At 38.7% G+C, this 17,532-nt stretch overlaps 1 protein-coding gene across 6 annotated transcripts in view; it reads right to left on the bottom strand.

Annotated features, from left to right (window-relative positions):
• Positions 1–17,532, bottom strand: part of kiaa2012 (KIAA2012 ortholog) — a 40,441-nt gene that overhangs the window by 15,877 nt on the left and 7,032 nt on the right. For 3 of the 6 annotated variants that reach the window (XM_088083529.1, XM_088083533.1, XM_088083534.1), the window contains exon 2: positions 71–8,037. In XM_088083529.1, the coding sequence (XP_087939655.1) occupies positions 71–181 (111 nt within the window). In that variant the 5' untranslated portion in view covers positions 182–8,037. The other 3 variants (XM_088083530.1, XM_088083531.1, XM_088083532.1) reach the window with 3 other exon arrangements.

Raw genomic sequence — 17,532 nt, 5'->3', positions numbered from 1 at the left:
AACTTAAGTGTATTCAAATACTAATATGTTAGAACTAGTATTATTACAGCCTTTGTGTGTGTGTGAGTACCTGCGGTGTGAAGCAGACATCCAGCCGTCCATCATGTCTCCCTGTGTTTCTGTTGGACGAGACGAATCGACCGCACCCTCGACTCAGCACGGACAGAGACAAATCCTTCATGATGTCTTATTGTCCTGGAGGACATCTGAGTCAAGTAGAACAGGCCTTTATTAGATTGCGGTGGACTGGAGGCGTCTGTAGCAGCTTGTGAAATCCCCCTTCACTGGTTTTCACGGCGGGCTGGTGATCAGTAGCAGCGTTATGTCGAACCTGTGTAACAGTGGAAGTCATATCATCAAGCTTTTAGTTAATAGCTCCTTCACATTCAGACTGAGTGAATATAACAGCAGTATAAACATAACAAGGAACCAACAGTGATTAGAGCCCTGAAAATATTTCAGAGAGAACTGCATGAAAAAAGTTAATTACTGAAGGGAGATTTAGATTTCCTGTGTTGGTATGATTACTTTATCAGCTCCTGTCACATCTCATCATGTTTTATAGCAAAAATTAGCATTAGAGGACCAAAAAGTGGACATACCTGCTGTCTCCGTTACAAAGACTGCCCTCTGTGTGTGTGTGTGTGTGTGTGTGTGTGTGTGTGTGTGTGTGTGTGAGCGTGTTGAATCCTTGTTGCTAGGTTGTCCAGAGTTGGTACTTTGTGTTTGAGTTGCCTTGACTGCAGTGACTTTAAAACACACACATACACACACACACACACACACACACACACACACAACAGGACTTTCAATTGTTGCCTCCAGCCTAGGTTACACAGTCCATTCTGACACACATTGCTAAAACTGTTAAAGATGTGATAGGCTGTAGTTTGTTGCTTGATTGCTGGTACTTGTACCTGCCAGGGGCTGAAATATGAAGCCAAAAACTGCAGTTCCTTTAATGGACATCTGAGGTTAGCTTCAAAAAGAGGGACGATCCTCATAGACCTCCATGTTAAAATGCCCTTTATATACTGCATTTGGTGTTTAAAATCTTATTCACTGACTAGTGTTTTGTGTGAGTTCAGCAGTTGTTTTTTACACTGTAAGTCAATAGCCAGCGGATGGCGCTCTTACACGTATCCTTCCAAGATGGCCAACTCGCTGTGAATGTCATATTCTTCATTCCCTAAGTTAACTAATGCTATGTCAACCAGTTGTTAGTTACTTTTAGCAGTTTATTCATTACTTTTATCTAACTACTGCAACTGATATCCATTACTTTTACTTAACAATGGCCATTTCAACCATTCTCATTTTCCCATTTTTCATTAGTGTTAGCTGACGTGCTATTTCAACCATTTATCACATGTCACAGTGTGTCCCTCCTCTTCAGAAGGAACAATTCCCCAGACCCCTTTATTAATGCCATTTTCCTACAATTTCCCCCTAAAAAATTAACTTTGGCTTATTCACAAGTCACTTGTGGTCCACTTAGAATGGACCTGCAACCCACTTTTGGACCACGACCCACCAGTTGGGTACCACTTTTCTAAAACAATGCATCATAGTAGTATCTAAAGCAATAGTGCAGTTAAAAAGTCAAATATCTCACTCTGAAATGTAGTATATAACAAATGTGTTAAGTCTCATAAAAGGGAAAATCTGAGGTAAAATACCTAATTAAACTTAATTGTAGTTAATGGATTCAGTCCACCACTGAATAAGAGATAGAAGAAGATGAAGAAGGCAAATATAAAAGTCTTTTGAAGATTACAAAATGACTTCAGCCAAAACTGATCACTTTGGTACAACATTTTGGTTGTGTATCCATTCACCATTAGTTCAAATGACTATGATTATAAATTGGATAATTTGCTAATTTAAGTTTAACTTAATTTAAGTTAAGTTAAATTTAATTAAAACGTACAAACTGACAAATATTTAAACATGAAATAAAGTTAGCACAAGATAATAAGATTTTTAACAAAGTGTTGAAGGCTGGCAGAAGCAAAATCAGAGATGTGAGCATTTAACTATTTGATGTCCTTAAGTTGAATGTTGTAACTTTAGGTAACATTGATGTTTGTATCTTTCTTACTGTAACTGTATGCTGTAATTCTATGTTATATTGATGTAAATATTTACCATTATTGTTATTGTGTGCACGCTATTACCTCGATGCTGCTACTGTAACACAAGATGAAAAATAGAGAAAAGTTGAAACAATGTTACTTTACACCTCTTCCAGTCTGGTCTCACTTCGAGGGTGTCAAAAAAAGTTGCTTTTTAAGTGAGCCAGTGATGAGACACACTGGGCTTTCAACCAACTCCAGTGTAAACGCATCAGCATCAACTCAGCGTGAGAAAGTCTGCATAGGTGTTTAGGTCCAAAAAGCACCGGACTTTGCGCGATGTCATCTATTGTGGACAAAAGGCCAAACCACAACAAAAGTTTCATGTAAGAACCATTGCCATTTAAACAGCCCATAAGGGCTATGTATTTAAACCTTCAGAGCCATGAGCAAATTTGTTCCCTTTACTTTGAAGTTGCTTTCTACATTGATCCCATGTTTAGAAAAGAAATAAAGCCAATTTGCGCAGCTTTCAAAGGGTTAAAACACGAGCACGAACATGAGAAACCCTCAAATATTTGAATCTGTGAAGCCTTTTTAATACAGTACAATGCTGCCCTCTTGTGTTGAACTTTGGGGATAAAGATTTCATTTTAATACAGGGTTTCCACATCCATGGATTTTATTAGGATCGTCATATAATCATTGAAGAGCTGTCTAAAGATTTAAACCTACCATATAAATGAATAAATTTAAAGAATCCATCCATTTCATGACTTTTCAGCCCCATAGTCAATCAGAGCTTTTTCACTGTAAAGCGCCTCTTGTTTTGGCTCGGCCTGTGAAACCTGCCTCTCTGCACAGTCTGAGCTCTGAAATAGGTGTGAGCCTCCTTGTGAGGTCTCCACACAGCCCAAAGAGGGGAATCCAATAATAGTGCACACTGGTTGTCATGGCGAAGCCTCCTTGCAGCCCTGCAGAGGTGATGTCATCATCAACCAATCAACACAGAGAGTGGTGTACTGTATTTCTTCCACAGAGCAGAGGTTACACATGAGGAAGTCTGGAAAACGCATCAGCCTGCAAGTTGAGATCTCCCATAAAGTTTTACTTTTTCAGTGCAACGGTCATTTCATACCCTTAGTTTTTCTTCTACTTAAATATAAATACTTCTAAAGTAAATTGCATTTTTTACTGACCCAAAGATTGTTAATTGTGAAAAAAGAGAGAAAAATAGACCCTTTATAGGGACATATGTGCCACATTACGTTATACAGATAGAAGTCTGCAGGTATTCGGAGACGTTTACTGTTCTAATTACGACTTACAGTTTTAATTCCTAACCAGGGGTACTTGTACATGAGGAGGTACTTTTGCAGGTACAGCACCAGGGGGTATTATGGAAAGATTTGGGGGTCAGTTCAGCCAGTATCATTTATGATTTGAATAAAAAATAAAATATATCTATATATTTGTGTATATGGGGGAGTTCAACACTTGAAAAGGGGTCCAGTTTGTTAAATTTCTCTTATATTTTCTCTAAATTTTCTGGTAAGAACAAATATAAGAGAAGTCAACTCCAGATGCAGCAAACGCTCTTAAACACCCAAATTTGCTCACATTCAGCACAGTAACTGAAATTACAGTCACTGGGATCAGGGCACCAAGTACAGTAGCATTCTTTCAGCCCTAACAGTTAATAATGCAGTCATTATAAATACTCTAAAACCTCATCTAAATTTGATTAAATAATCATGCATTTTTTTGGACAACAATTTGTGGACTGTGAAAGCAAGATGTTTTTCTCTTATCTTGGTACAAGTGCTCTCACCCGCTCATAAAATGTTCTATTACCTAAGAGAAAAGCAAAAATAAAAGAAACATTCCTGAATCAAAAAAATCAATGGGTACTAAGAGAATAAGAACAAATCTTGGATATGCGCAAAAAATAAGAGAAGAGAAAAAAGAGAAAATTTAGGCCCAATAATCAAGAAACTATAAGCTATTAGGCTGACTGCACGAGACACCAACCTGAATCATTTGGCGGATCTGAAAGAAAATCTAAAAGACATGTTTTTCATCTTACCTGTTGTGTTATTTATCAGTCTATATTGTTTTGGTGTGAGATATCAGCCTTCTCTCCAATATAATGGAAGTAAATGGCACTTGGCTTGTGGTGCTCAAAAACTCAACAGCAATGTCTGTCCAGAAATCATGAGGCAGTTACTCAAGATAATCCACACACCTTGTTGTGAGCAGTTTCATGTAGGAACTATTTTCCTTCTGCTGAACTACAGCTGTAAACTATATCACTGCACAGAAGGAAGTGTGCATCTACTGTAAGCTCACATAACACCACTGAGCTGAAGTGCTTACCAATGAGGGGACGTATTTATCACCACTTACAGGCCCAGGGGCCCAAAGTGTCGGGGGCCATCCGAGCTTTCACCTACAAATGTCTCTAAAATCAACATGTACCGACCATGAACAACCAAAACTCAAAACGACCACAAAGAAACATGAAATGAATACCAAAAGAAGTAAAAAAAGACCTAAACTAGTCACCAAACATCTGCAAACTGATCCAAAACAGCTACAAAGAGACACAAAAGGGCTTTTAACCACAAAAAGGGGCAAAACAGCAACAAGGCAACTCAGAGAGATTCAAAATGATTACAAAGACACAACATTTCCACAAAGAGACATAACATGACTACAAAGAGACAGAAATGTCCACAAATACACACAAAGCAACCACCAACTTACAATATGATCAAAAATACAGAAAATAAAAAGAAAGAACTTACTTTTGGTGTCCCCATGGCCTTCAGGAGACTCAAATGATGCTACTTCCTGTTCCTGTATTATGTGACATGTAATGTCCCACATGTTTAAGGGGGGGGGGGGGTCATTGAGTAAAAAGTGTTTATCTTAACCATCATGTTGTGAATTTTCAATGAGAGAAATCTTTTTTAGAGTCACACAATAATACAAGAAAAAAAATGATTTCTGAAGGATTCTAACCATAAAATAACATGGTGATGTGTCGTGTAAGAGTGGGGACAGACTAACATCCGATTTTTGTTAGATTTTTGGGTATAGTTTTTAAAAAATGTTTCATTATGTCTCTTCAAATTACAATTAGGATATTTGCTTAATAATGTAATGTGTTAAACAGATAATTTCCATTAATGTTTATGCATATAATGTCCTGGGGATAGAAAAGGCAGTTTAGCAGATTTCCCCGAAAAGGATGCTTTATTATTGACATGAGTGTAGGTCATAATGCAGCAGCATCCTAAACATAAAATGTAAAATTTAATTGCAATTACCTCAAGGTCCTGCCAGTCAGGTAATCATGCAGATTATCTGATAAGTGAAGAAATTAATAAACAGGACTCCACTGTAAACTTGAAACATGCTTGTTAGAATAAAAATTTCAGCTGTATTAATATAATAAAAATAACTAATACATTTTATTTGTGTAGCAACTCTCACACAAGAAATGCTTTACAACAAAGAAATAACATGCACCAAGTGCTTCACATGAAAAGACATAGAAGACATGAAGACGTTAAAAAAAAACCTGCATGTAAAAATAAAATAAGATCAGAAAAGAATACACAGAACGCATCTTCACATGAATAAAACTCACCTGATAATACTAGTAAAGGTAAGATAAAAAATAAGGAGAGAATAGGATGCACAGAATGCATAACATAAGTTTGAAAATAAGACCCATTCAGATAATCTTATTTTTCTTTTTAAAAAAAAGCAACAAAAAAAAAATAGAGTGTATAAATACATAAAATTAAGGACAATACAACATTTTAAAGAGGCGCAGCATACATTTTTTATGGTTGAAATTCCAAATACTCCTAGAACCTGAGTAAACTTAAACTCTTGTGTTATTGCTTAGACATCTGGAGACCCATTATGAGCTGGATGACTTTCGATCCTCATTAAAACTAAGTGGACCCAGAAAGCAGAAGACAGCTTGTCAGCTCAGTACCAAATGTCAGCAGATGGTGCTGCAGTGCAACAGAAACAGGTTAAAAAAGGCCACAACTACAACTTAAAAAAATCACAAACATGATCATTAATTAAAGCTCTCATAGTTTAACTGATACACAACCTGAAACCCTGTCTTAGCTGTCTTTTATTTTATTTATCTATTTGCAGTGGAGAACATTTTAGTGTATTTCTTCATGTGTTTTTAAAGTTGCTGTCTTGACGCTCAGAATAACAACCACCTAACATTTTTCCCATGGTTCTTCGGAGCTCCTGCGAGGTGAAGCCTACATGGGACACGTCCCCTCACGTCGCCCCTCTCACAGTGCCAGCACTAGTGGCTTTAATCCGCCGTGGCGTACCTGGCAGATCGCTCTGGCGACACCGGCTCACAGCGCTGCTGGCGTTGTTGCAGCCTGGCCCGGCCCCGCACACCAGCGTCCCCTCTAATCCCTCCCCGCCTCAACTGCCCACAGGCCCAGCAGCCTGAGGGGAAGTAGGGCACTGGAGGTGAAGCAGAATGAGTCAGTCAATCACAGTCCAGCTCTGCTCCGGGCATCTCTGCTCAGCACTGAACTCCACTCCATTATTCATGTATGCAACTTTATTTTACTCAGCAGCCTGCTGGAAAACTTTTTGCTGGTCTACTTTTACTGCAGTGTTTTGTAACTTTCTCTAGATGTTCTTTATCTCCTTTTTCTTTTCTTCTCTTTTTTTGCAACTTGTTTGCATCTATCTAAAATGTTGTATCTCCCTTAATGTTACAGATTTTATACACTCTATTTTTTAGGCTTATTTTTATTAATATTATCTCAATGGGTTTTATTTTCCATCTTGTGTTGTGTATGCTGTGCATTATATTTTTATCCTTATTTTTATCTTACTTTTACTGGAATTATCAAGAAGGTTTTATCCATGTGAAGATGCATTTCATGTTTTCTATTCTGATCTTATTTTATGTGTCTTTGTGTTTTCTGTCTTTTCATGGGAAGCACTTGTGTGCATGCAATTTCAAAGCATGCTGGGCTGCATTTCTTGTATGAAAGGTGGGATTATTATTATTATTATTATCATTATCTTTATCTTTTTGTGTTAGTCCCGTTCATCTTCTCTTTCCCTTTAATTTGTCTTTTAATGTATCTTTTTTTTTCTTTTAAGCCTATGAAATCTGGATTAACGTCAGTTTATTTGTGTTGTGTTTGGATGCCTTTGACAAGCTGCTGGTTTGATTTCTTTTAAAAACATGGGGGAAAAGGCAACAAAAAAATCACACAAATTGCAAAACAAAATTTCCTGAAAATTATTTGTTTTTTAACAAGATGGATTTTAAATAAGGAAAAACTATATTCAGAATTATTCTTATTATATATATTTGAAGTTACCTTCTTTTGTGCTTATTTTTAGTTACTTTAACTTTTGTTTCTTTTTACTAATTTCTTACCATTTTTGGGTTCATGTCTTCTTAAGCTGCTCATTGCCTTTTCCCAGTATTTTTGCAAGAAATCAAACCAATTTGCTCAGGTCTCAAGAGGTTGACTTATCTTTTTATTTTGTCTCGACCCTGCTTATTATTAATTATGATTATTATTATTATTATTATTTCTGTTTAGTGCCTTTATTATATTGTATTTTTTTATTTTTCTAACATTTCTGCCTTCAATCTCTTGTTTAATTCTATCTTAAATGTCGTCTAGCCTTTATTCAACATTATTGATTGTTCTTAAAGGTGCTAAATAAATAAAGTTATTTAAAATATATATTTATCTTTATCATATTCTCCTATTGTGCTTGTTTTGTTCCAACATGTCCTCCTTCTTTTGTTCTTCTGATGTTGTCCTCCTCCTCTTACTTCTATTTGTTCTTCTTATTCTTCCTCCTCTTCTTTTCCTGTCGTCGTTCTGCACATTATTGTTGCTGTTGATGTTGTTCCTCTGCCTCTGGGGCCTGTGCACTGAAAGGATATTAGAGGTTTAGCCACTATCTTTGGGCTTAACTTAGGTTTACCAATACCATAAAGCTGGCTCACTTTTAACCTGATCATTATGTTAAAGTACAGAAAGGATCCTGTGACAGATTCTCTAAAATATGGCCAGTTTATGAGCTGTTTTTCATCAGGAGGTGGAGGAGATGGTGGATGGTGTGACATGTCAAGATGTAGACCACTGTTCAAGACCTACAAATTACAAATTCGGTTGTTTTTTGGCGACCCTTCACAGTGTTTCCCAATCACATTTGTGGCACCAAACCAGGCTGTTATTCATCAACACATTCGGCCGTTTCCCCGCAGCGTTTGACCCACCGAACCTCCATGTTTTTCTCCAAAGCACTGCGGTGTTAAATACCTCTGTTTTTTTTACAGTCAGTTTGCAGTGTTTCATATTAGTACTTGAGCCACCAAAGCTTGGCAATTTTCATCTAAACACTGCAGTGACCCAGCAGTGTTTGTGGCTCCAAACATTGTTTTTTACTAACCCTTCCCTGCTTTTCCAGCACCTTTCGTGCCACCAAATATGGCCAAAATATGTTCATTTCCTCACCATAACCAACGTACATAACTGAACTAATGTGAAGTAGTCTTGGTCTGCAGAAACGCACAATGCAAACATTTTTTTCTAGCTATAACCTTATGATATGCGTCACACAGTCATAATAGTCATATTCTTTTCAATTCTGGACATGACACTACCAGGTGCTTTTCTTTTGGTTGGATGAAACCTTAAAACACAGAAAATAAACCACAGAGAGTTTCTGTGTTTTTCTACTCTGTAAACCCCTCCTCTTCCTCCTCCTCCTTATCCTTTCATTATCATTTCCCCTTCAAGGTCAAAGGTCAGGTGTTGGAGAGGGGACTGGGGTGAGCGGTCTGAATGGAGAGCCTGGGGACAATCTCCGTTCGTTAGGGATTAAGTTGCTGCCGTGTGGAGAAAGGCGGAGGCATCGCAGAGTCACACAGACACTCATCAATGAACATATTTCGTTGTGGAAAGAAAAACTCTCAGGGAGTCATGATAAGCTCCTGAAAACAGACTGACGTGCACATGCACATGGAGGGTATTAGTATCACTGTTAAGTACATTTCATTGACATGCATCAATTGACTCTTAAACCCAAATAAGAGGATATTCGTCAGAGGATATTGACAAGAACATAAAACAGTGAATGACTACACTTCACGAAAAAGTGCATTCTCAATACGTGTACACTGGAGGCTTCACCATCAACCCTGTGATAAATGAACAAACGGTGACAGCAACGTTTTATACATTAATTGGAGGGTTGATGGTTCAATCTCAGGCTCTACCTTTCTATCGCTGTCTCTTTTTCTTCACATAAACAGATCTGAAGATTTGAGACTTGATTCAGAAATAATGAAGTATAAAAAAATTATAATTTATCCTGGTAAAAAATCTGAGATGCAAACTCATTTCAAAATAGAAAGATAATCCTGAGGTTAGGATTGAGAGCAGCTGTTCCCTTGAACAAACAAGGTTTCCACCAGTGTCATGCAGGTAAGAAGAGAGAATATCTAGAATAAGAGCAACATCTTGCATGCAGTAGAAAAAAATAAAAGCTGAAAAACAGTCGTAAAAGAGGAAAAAATAACAGCCCAAAGACAGAGCTATTGGAGAGGCTGCCTATTGCACCATCATGAATAACATACAAATTAGCCACATACAGCCCAATTTGATCTCAGGTGGACCGCACCACTAACACCATACAGAAAGAAAAAACTGATGATAAACAGCCTGAGATGTCTTGGGAAAAATAGGTGCAATTTTAACAATATGTCTGATTTTTTTTCCACATTCAGTCAGTCTGCTACTCACTTAAATGTGCATTTTCCCACACTTTTCCACTCCCGTGTATTACTGCTGGCATCACAACACCAAACTTAAGTGGAAGCTATTGAGGAAGCAGGTCAAGTTACCCTTTTCCAGACAAATGATTTACAAATCAAGTTTTGTCATTGCTTTAGTAATAGGGTTGCACCTGTATTGTAAAATAAAAGTCTGATACAGATTCACAATAAGTATTCGCTGTTTTTTTAAGTGAATTGTGCTCCCTTGTCATTCCAAAGTCGTCTAATACCGCAGCGTTGACAGTGCGTATGGCGTAAGAACCCAACGCCAAAAGCCACCTTTCACGTCCGCATGATACGCCACGGGACATCTTTCACTGAAACCTCCCTCTGAAGATAAAAACCGGACTGAAACTTACCGAGCTGAATCCACCGCACCGACTCCTGTACTGGATTTTCTTCCACACATTCACCGCTGTGGGCTCCTGTTGGAGCCCGGGCGTGTAAGTCATCTCCCTGAGTCGCTCTGTCCGCACCTCGGCCTCATTTACCGTCCTCCGCTTTGCTGGCTCTGGTTTTCCTGTCTGTTTCGGCTCACCGGCATGCTGCTGTGTGTCCGGTGGACACTCTGTGCCTCACGGCGTTACTCCTTTTGAACTCCGCGCCACAAGCTCCGAGCTCCTGTCCTCCTCCCCGCTCCCCAGCCGGGTCCCACAGCCGCCGTATTCCCTCATACCTCCACCACGGATCCACAACACTTCCACAACCACGCAGACCTCCTTTCCTGTCGCCACAGACGCTCCTGCCGTTTATTTAACTACAGTTTCTCGTCCCCAAACTCCATCTCTTCTGTATGTTACTGTCGCTTCCGCAATTTCTTTCGACGTCATCACAACAAATAACACGTGAGACAACCCAGCCCCAATCTCCGTTCACTTCCGCGTCATCCACAGCCAATCAGAAAGCAGACTCACCTAAAAGTCGCCTTCCTTAACACCCGTGTCTTCAACAATAAAAGCTTAATTTTAAATGAACTCATCTCAAACAATAACTTAGATTTCCTCTGTTTTACTGAAACCTGGCGAAACCACTGGACTATTTTACACATAACCAAACCACTCCCACAAGATACTCATATATGGAACAATCATGTGCTGAGGAGCGGGGAGGGGGTGCTGTTTATAAGAAGGATTTTAAATAACCCCCAAAGCCATTTCTCCTGCTCACTCATTCGAAGACCTAGCCTTCAAACTCCCCGGTCCAACCCCCCGCCTGGTACCGCCATCCTCTACCGCCCCCCCCAAACCTGACTCCTCATTTCTTCTACTTCGCTCACTTTGTCAGTCAGATTTTAACCTTCACATTGACACAGATTGTCCATCTGCCATCGACTTCCTGGACCTGCTACAATCCCTCAACCCCACTCAACATGTCAACTTCCCCAACCACAACTATGGGCACATTCTGGATCTGGTCTGCTCCTCTGGTCTCTCAATCCCACACATATTCAGTCTCAATCTCCACATCTCAGATCACCTGGCATTAATTATGGACATTGACCTCCCCACCCCTACACCAAAAGAGATACAGGCAATCACCTTCAGAAACATCAAATCCTCTCCTCTGACTCTGGACACCTTAACATGCTCATCCTCCTCGACTTCTCTGCAGCCTTTGACACTATCAACAACACTATCCTCCTGTCCTGTCTCCAATTGTCCGTCAACATCACTGGCACCGCCCTCACTTGGTTTAAACCTTATCTCACAAACAGACAACAATTCATTAAGATCAATAGCTGCACCTCCTCCACTGCCCTTCCGTCCCATGGTGTCCCTCAGGGTTCGGTGCTTGGTCCCCTCCTCTTCGTCCTTTACCTCCTCCCCCTCAGTGTCATCATCCACCACCATTCCACTGTTATGCCGATGATACACAACTCTACATCTCCACCAAAACCATCTCCACTCAAACTCATACCACTCTCACCAACCGCCTGTCCGAAATCAAACTCTGGACGCAAATGTCCACTTGAGGCTGGCTCCAAGAGCAAGTCAATCCCTGTAGACTACCATGTGAAAATGGCCAACTTTATAGCAAAAATAAACATGTTTACAGCTTAGTACAAGAACAGTTTTGGTCTCTAATAACTCATTTCAACATTCATGACAACAACTGTGAATTTTTTTTGTCTGTAAAACTTTAGCTCCACAAATATACACTATTAATGGTCTCTTATGACAATTTGTTTTTAATTCCTTTAGAGGGTCTATTTATATACTGTTACTCTTTTGTTTTATGCCGAGGGCAGGTCGAATTTTTCTTTTATCAACTTTTATCTACTTATTTATTTAGTACTGGCGCTATTTTAATGTCTCCTCAGTACATTGATACCTACCAACTCTGTGATGTATAATCTATTGTTGTGTATTATTGTGTTGCCTTTTGTTGTCTATTAGATGCCATGTATGTATGTACTTGCGATGCAGCTATATACACTATGCACCCACCCAACAAATTTTCCTCCTGGGTTTGTCTTATATTATATAACTCACCAGTTTACATTTCTTGAAGGCTTTAAGTTCCTGCATTATTAATGGCAGGTCTGCTTGATTGACAGGCTGTTTGCAAGGCATTGCTACAGTGAGTCAGAGCTACCCCTCACACCTACACAGCTCCAAATATGGTCCCTGTGGCTCCAACAAATTAGGACAGCGACGGCCAAAATGCCGAGGCTTCAAAATGGCAGTCTAAAAATCAGTAAGTGACGCCACAGTGGCTGCATCCATTATTTATACAGTCTAAGGTGCAAACATGCTGATTTTTCACCTCACCATCACTGAGAACTTCTCTCGGTTATCACACATCACCAACCAGGTTAAAAAAGCACAGAAAAGGCTCTACATCCTACAGCAACAGAGCAAGACCCTGGTTAACTTCTACAGTGGAGCGATAGAAAGCAAATTGACTGGAAACATCACAAACTAGTATGTTTTTTTGACAGGCATCATAACCACATGGCTGACATTTTTTTGCGATCAAACTGCTTTACTAAAAGCTTGGGGGAAAAAAGATGTTTTTTCAATGCATTTTAGAATTTTGATTATGCTGCAATTCTATTAAATTCTATTTTTATTATATTAAATTGACTATTTTTTCTTTTACACATTTTATACAGATTTTGTTAATAGATTAATTATTAATTATATTTATTTTTGTTTGTTTATTCTATTATTCTATTTTATTTTCTGATTTTTATCATATAACATCAACAATTTGTTGTTTTTTTATTTATATTTTTATTAATATTTTATACAGATTTCTAAATAGGTTCATTTTTATTTGTATCTGTTTATTTTTATTTTATTTATTTTTAAATGTTTACTGTCTGAAGTTACTTTTTTTCCGATTTTTACTATATTACATTGACTTTTACACTTTTTACAATGTATTATACTGGGAAAATGTTTCTTTTTTTCTTAATAAATTGACACATTTTGTTAACATATTCTACCGTCCATAATGTACATTCTTTTGCAAAGGCATTTCTTAGTGTGACTGTCAAAGGGTTAAAATTGCACAGAACATCACTGGTACCTGTCTACAGAGCATCAGTGACCTAAAATGAGGTGTCTGCACAGAGTCAAAGGATACTGAAAGACAGCAGCCACCCAGCCACAGTCCGTTCACCCTGCTGCCATCTGAAAAAGATACTGAAGTATCTGTTGCTGAACCACCAGACTACAGAGCAGCTTCTTTCCCCAGGCTGTGAGACTCATCAACTCCTCCTTCAACGCCAAGATGTAGCAAGATTTAGGAACAAATTTTTAATTTCATTTTTACAAATAAATCTACCTTATACCTTGCAATGTTCGCTATGCTCTTAGTTTAGAATTGTAGCATGCCAATATTTGCTTATTAGCACTTACTGGACTTTTAACTTGATTTTCCATTTCCATCTAAGCACTTGAGACTTGAGTTGGACCCCAAAATGGTAGATCAGCTCTGTCCTGTACTATTTGGCTGAGCAGCCTGGTACAAACTGTTTGGCATGCCAGGTCACCACTTCAGCTTGGCCTGGCTGTAACCGAGTGGCAGTAGACCAAACTGAGGGTTAACTGGCAGCTCAAAGAGCAGTGAGATTGACTGAGTTGTTGGAAGAGGAGCTCAAGCGATGCACAACCATTACTAGTTTTAATAAGATGCATAATGACATATTTTTACAGAGGTATAACAAGAAAAGATTTTCACGACAGTCATGTCTGTCTATGACATAGTATGGCATCCACATTGTGCATACAACTTGCATTACTGTTTATAAAGTGTATATTGTGTGTTTGGTTGTGTGCAGGTGCATACACGTATAAATACACGTACACTTTAGCAAATGCTGAGCCAAAACTGAAACTTTCAGCATCATATACAGCAAGTTCCCAGCATCTTTTTTTGTAAAAAAGTCGGGTGAAATTTTAAATTTAAAAAAATGGATAAATAAAAATATGCCCATGAGGTTTTACAAAGTAAAAGCTCCTCCCATGACGGCATTTTCTTTGCACTTTTTTATTAATTATTTTATCAATGATCATGAAAATAAAATGCCAATACAGAAATATTGGCCAGGTTGATAATCTGTCGACCTCTGCTATCTATCTATCTATCTATCTATCTATCTATCTATCTGTAACGGTTATCTTTAGTGTGCAGAGGATTCCTGCGCGGTGCCACATACTGTCGCTCTCCATCCTGACCCCTCGGAGCAGCGGCAGTTTGCTTTGCAGTTGGTCCAGAGATCAGAATCAGAGAGCACAAATCATTATTTCTACTTCACAGAGATGAACCTCTAACATCGCGTTCCTCCAGAGGCCTCACAGCCGCCAAGATGAAAGCTGCTGTTTATGGTGGCATCTTTTCAAACGATTGTCTCTGGTCAGTTACCGTGACATCTCATCTCCTCCATCCCAGTCCTTAAAACTCTGAAATTCCTGTGTCGGGAGTCGGGGCGTTGGGTTTTTAAAGAATGTGGCGACTCCGTTTAATGAAGCCAAGCCACTAATTAGTCAAGTCCAGTAATGGCCGGAATCCCCCGTTAGACAAAGCAGCCAAATACCTGATGGCTACCAATCATGTTCTGTCCTTCATGGGAAAAAAATGCCTGCAATTTATTTCGCCGACTGTCGTGTCCCCAATTAAGAGGGACAGTTGAGGGGAGATCGCTCCATAGACGTTTGATTTTAGGTGAACTACAGGCCATACTAACACTAACTACCAGCGGCGCTTCATCTTCTTGTCTTTATATACATTCAGATGAGTGTACATGCTGTGCAGACGGTGACAACGACCATAACAAGTGCATAATGATAGGGAACGCCATCTGTACTTTATCCCTAAAGTAAAAAGTAAATTATACAAGTTCCCTAATATACTCGGCTCACTTTAACTGCAAAATAACCACATAAAACGAGCTGTTAAGAGCAGATAATGACTGGTCCTGTGGCACACTCAATTACGTTTTATCTGTGTAATTGCTTTAAAATGTAATTACATCCAATAGATTAAGGACTCCAGCAGTTTTAGCCTATATAGTAAGAGAAAAGGGAAAAACGGAAGATTTTTACTGGTGCTGCTGTTTTCACACACTTATATATTACAGCAAGAGTAACATCTGAGTATACAGTGCAGTTTCATGGACATATATGAACTGCACATGAAGTTTTAACAATGCATTGTGTGGTGGTGTGCATAAAATGTGCTAAAATAACATGCTGGGAACACAAAAACAAGTCCAGTGCAATGTCAGTGAGGATCTTTTGTCTTGGTGGTCACATAAATTAAGTCTAAAGAGCAAGAAAAACCCGTCATTTTAAGTGAGACAACCAGGAGAACGCTTTGTGCATTGTGTGAAAAAAGTCAATGTGGTAATGTGACTTTATAGACTTAACTACGCAGATTACAGAAGTTTGGGGTGACCAGTATCTCAGCTGGTACAGTGGGTGTTCCATGTACAAAGAATGTATTCTTGCTGCAGCAGCTGCAGGTTTGATTCCAATTTTGGCCCTTTGCTGTATGTCATCCCCTCTCTCTCCCCCTTTTTCAAATAAAGGCAAAAAACTAAATTTCACTTATGAACAGCACATAGTTATTTTAACTGAAACCATTATCTTTCCCCAAATTTAACCTTTTTATTTACCTTTTTATTTTGTTCTCTAAACCTAACCAAGTGGGTTTTTTTCCTAAACAAACTGCCACCAGTTCAAAATAACACTGCGACCATTTGTAATAGAATTTTAACACATTTCATGCCACGACCACATAATGTATTTTAAAGAGGTCGTGTCCATTTCACGTATTTCTGTGTGACTGTGTTGGAATATACCTGATGACCGAATGACTGGATTGTAATTTACAGTAGTCTATCATTTGCTCTGATGCTTCAGAAAAGTACAATTAATTTCTTATAGTCTATTTCTATTGTGGTTGTTTGTGTTTTTGTTGGATGATTGCAACTGCTCTGTTTTTAACTACTCTATGGCACCACTTTGATCCGGCTCAAAATATCTCAACAACCCGAACAGATTGCCATGAAATTTATGTGGGACATTCGTGTTTTCCAGACAACATGCATATAAGGGGTTTTATTCTCCTATTAAATTCTGAAATAAATACATTTATCATATGGATTGGTCATCCACTGACTTTTCTTTTAGCACTACCACCGTGAGGGTGGGTGAAATATCTCAAAAACTATTTTATAAGTTGCCATTAAATTTGGTTCAGACGCTCAAGTCACCCTCAGGATGAGCACCATCGTCAGAGTTTTTTGTTAGTTAGTTAGTTTGTTGGTTTTTGTTTGTTTCTTTGCTGTTTTCATAGGCAATATGAAATTATAGACTAAATTATCCTTATTTTTTTATTCTATACTTTCTAGTAAATTATCTATAATTGTTATAAAAAATAGAAATAAAATAAAATAAAAACATGTTTATAAATCCCATTTTCCTGCTATAGTTGATGTCTATACTCTGCACTGATGTTTCCTGATGGCTGAGACGCTGTTATTTATCACACGCTCGAGCTGAAACTCGTCCATGATGAGCGCCTCCACATTCCACAGAGAGATACCAATTAGAAATGCTGACGCAGCAGTGAGACGCTCAGAGCAGGAATGTCTTTTGATCATCGCAAACAAAAAGGTTGAATGACTTATACGACGGAAAAAAAACATCTTAGTCTCTCTGTGTGTGCACACGCTTGTTTGTAACCTTTAAAAAAACAAACTCAGAATTTTTCCTGCTTCATCAGGACTTAATAGCCCTAAAACTATCCTAACTAAATGTGATATCCAGTAGTGGTAGCAAAAGCAACCCCATGCATTTTTCATAGGGTTGATCAGATGGGGCCACTGAAAATCTCGGGCTGGCACAACAAAACCAAAAGCCATGGGAACGCACAGCATGTTCCCATCCCAAGCCGTCACATGCTGCCGCATAATTCGCCCTCTGCTTCTGCTACTGTCATTCAGAGGTGCCGCTACCGTGATGTCAACACAGGATTATGCTGCATGTGGGTGTATTTAGGCAACATCCGCGCATGGCAACCAACACTGGGACGTCAACAAACAATCATGCTGCTACTTATGGTTAGGATTATATG

Source organism: Plectropomus leopardus, chromosome 10 (assembly GCF_026936395.1).
Source record: "Plectropomus leopardus strain MGB_pleo_1.0 chromosome 10, ASM2693639v1, whole genome shotgun sequence".
NCBI lineage: Eukaryota > Metazoa > Chordata > Actinopteri > Perciformes > Serranidae > Plectropomus > Plectropomus leopardus.
The sequence above is the reverse complement of the archived record's forward strand: the minus strand, read 5'-3'. Positions and strand labels throughout refer to the sequence as shown.